The sequence below is a fragment of the Phyllobates terribilis genome, unplaced genomic scaffold (assembly GCF_046119375.1).
Source record: "Phyllobates terribilis strain yellow unplaced genomic scaffold, ASM4611937v1 Scaffold_11__3_contigs__length_659146591, whole genome shotgun sequence".
NCBI lineage: Eukaryota > Metazoa > Chordata > Amphibia > Anura > Dendrobatidae > Phyllobates > Phyllobates terribilis.
In genome coordinates, this window is record NW_027362771.1 from 556,676,056 (window position 1) to 556,677,976 (window position 1,921).

General features: G+C 40.5%; 1 protein-coding gene across 1 annotated transcript; it reads right to left on the reverse strand.

The window, feature by feature from the left end:
• Nucleotides 1-346: 346 nt before the first annotated feature.
• LOC141167358 (olfactory receptor 8D1-like) lies at nt 347-1,288 on the reverse strand. Its single transcript, XM_073654771.1, has one exon. It carries the CDS (start codon nt 1,286-1,288, stop codon nt 347-349), a length of 942 nt encoding a protein of 313 aa, XP_073510872.1.
• Nucleotides 1,289-1,921: the final 633 nt, after the last annotated feature.

A 1,921-nucleotide genomic window follows, 5' to 3' on the forward strand; every position in this document is an offset into this window, starting at 1 on the left:
TATGTACTTGTCACTTTTCCATGTGTTAGTTATGTCTTCTGAGCAGTTTGTCAGCTTTTGGACACCTTTGAAGGTGTTTTCTATGTGTTTCTATGTGTTTTTGTTTGCCTGCCATTAGTTTTAACGGTGTTCGAAGGTGTTTAACGAACAGTTCGACGAACAGTTCGGCGAACACATGGGTGTTCGACGAACCGAACCGAACTCGAACACTACGGGGGTGGCTCAACACTACTCATAATATGTCACTGGAAGTGATAGGACCATTTTAATACAACGATAAAAAAATACCAATAAGTTTTTCGCTAAAGGTTGCAGAAAACTGTTTAGTCTAACTTTTTGAAAGTAGCTAGAATCTTAACATTTTTTGATTTTTTAGTATTGTAATTGCTTTCCAAACATCTTTATTTCTCAGACTGTAGACCATAGGATTTAACATTGGAACCACAAGCAAGTAGAGCATTGATAAGAACATGTCCTGATACTTTGAATCTTCAGATTCAGATTTCATGTACAAGAAGATAGCTGGTCCATAGAATAATATAACTGTGATAAGATGGGAAGTGCAGCTGGAGAAAGCTTTCAAACGTCCTGATGAGGAACAAATCTCCAAAATGGCAGAAAAGATAAAGATGTAGGAGGTAAGGGTGAGAATAAATTGTACGATGATAATAACATAAATTTTAAAGAACATGAAGACTTTCCGGCTGTGAGTGTCAGTAGTAGAAAGATCAACTAGAGAATTTAGGTCACAATAGAAATTATTGATAACATGTGAATCACAGAATTGTAGGACAGATGTAAGTAATGTGTGTAATAGAGAGTTTAATGCACCAAGAAGCCAACAGGCTGCAGCCAATCCAATGTACACGTTCTTTCTCATTATTATGAAATATTGTAAGGGCTTACATATCGCCACATAGCGATCATAGGCCATCGATGTCAGCATGAAAACTTCACCATCAGCACATAAAATGTAGAAATATAATTGGGTCATACAGCAACTAAAAGAGATCCTGTGATCCTGGGTCCAGGTGATAAAAACTAGTTTTGGGACAGAAGCAGAAGTGGATGTGACATCTACAATAGCAAGGTTACTCAAGAAGAAATACATTGGAGTGTGTAATTTTGGTACCAAACACACAAGAAAAATGATGGTCAAGTTTCCCAACATGGTAATGAAGTGCATAATCAAAATACCAAAAAATAATTGCAGTTGACCCCATGAAGACATTGAGAAGGCGGCAATATGAAATTCATATTTGAAGCTTCCATTTGGACAAACATTCATGTTGTCTTAACATAAGTGTAACTGTTACAGGTACTGGAATATAATTTATCAGCATTTATGAAGGAATGTAAATTTACTTTCTAAATTCTCATTTGTGTAGGCCAATTTGCAGTTTACTTTAGCTGTTTGATGACATAGAAGATAGTATTACACAAATGTGTCTGTGTCACCCTGGCCTGGATGCCATAAAATGTAATAAAGCTGTGTCTGAGAGCAAGGGGGAGGTTCTCTAGTCAGGGGAACATTAGCATGCAGTACCTCCTGTCTCAGGCCAGTAGGGGGAGCAGGCTGCCCCTATAAAAGCTGGTGCTGGGGGCAGGGTTAGGGAGAACCGGATGGCCTGTCTCAGCACTGAGACGTGTCCCGGAGCAGAGCAGGGACAGAAAGTTGTATTGCACCTAAGAGGAAGTGTGGCAGGAGGAGAGCCACAAGCCAGAGACAAGAGGCGAAGTGAGCCTGTCTTGGCAGATATAGGACTTAATTTACCAGACTTTGGTGTCTGAGGCTGGGAGGATTCCACATCCTACAGCAGATAACCAGTCCGCAGGGGACTGTATATTCCTTGGCCTAAGAAGCCTGGAGGCTCTGCCACAACAGAAGGGACCAGCAAAGCCGTATCAGGCCGGGAGCAGA

Coding starts and splice junctions, on each gene's coding strand:
- LOC141167358 (XM_073654771.1), bottom strand. CDS start 1,288: ATGAATGTTTGTCCAAATGGAAGCTTCAAATATGAATTTCATATTGCC.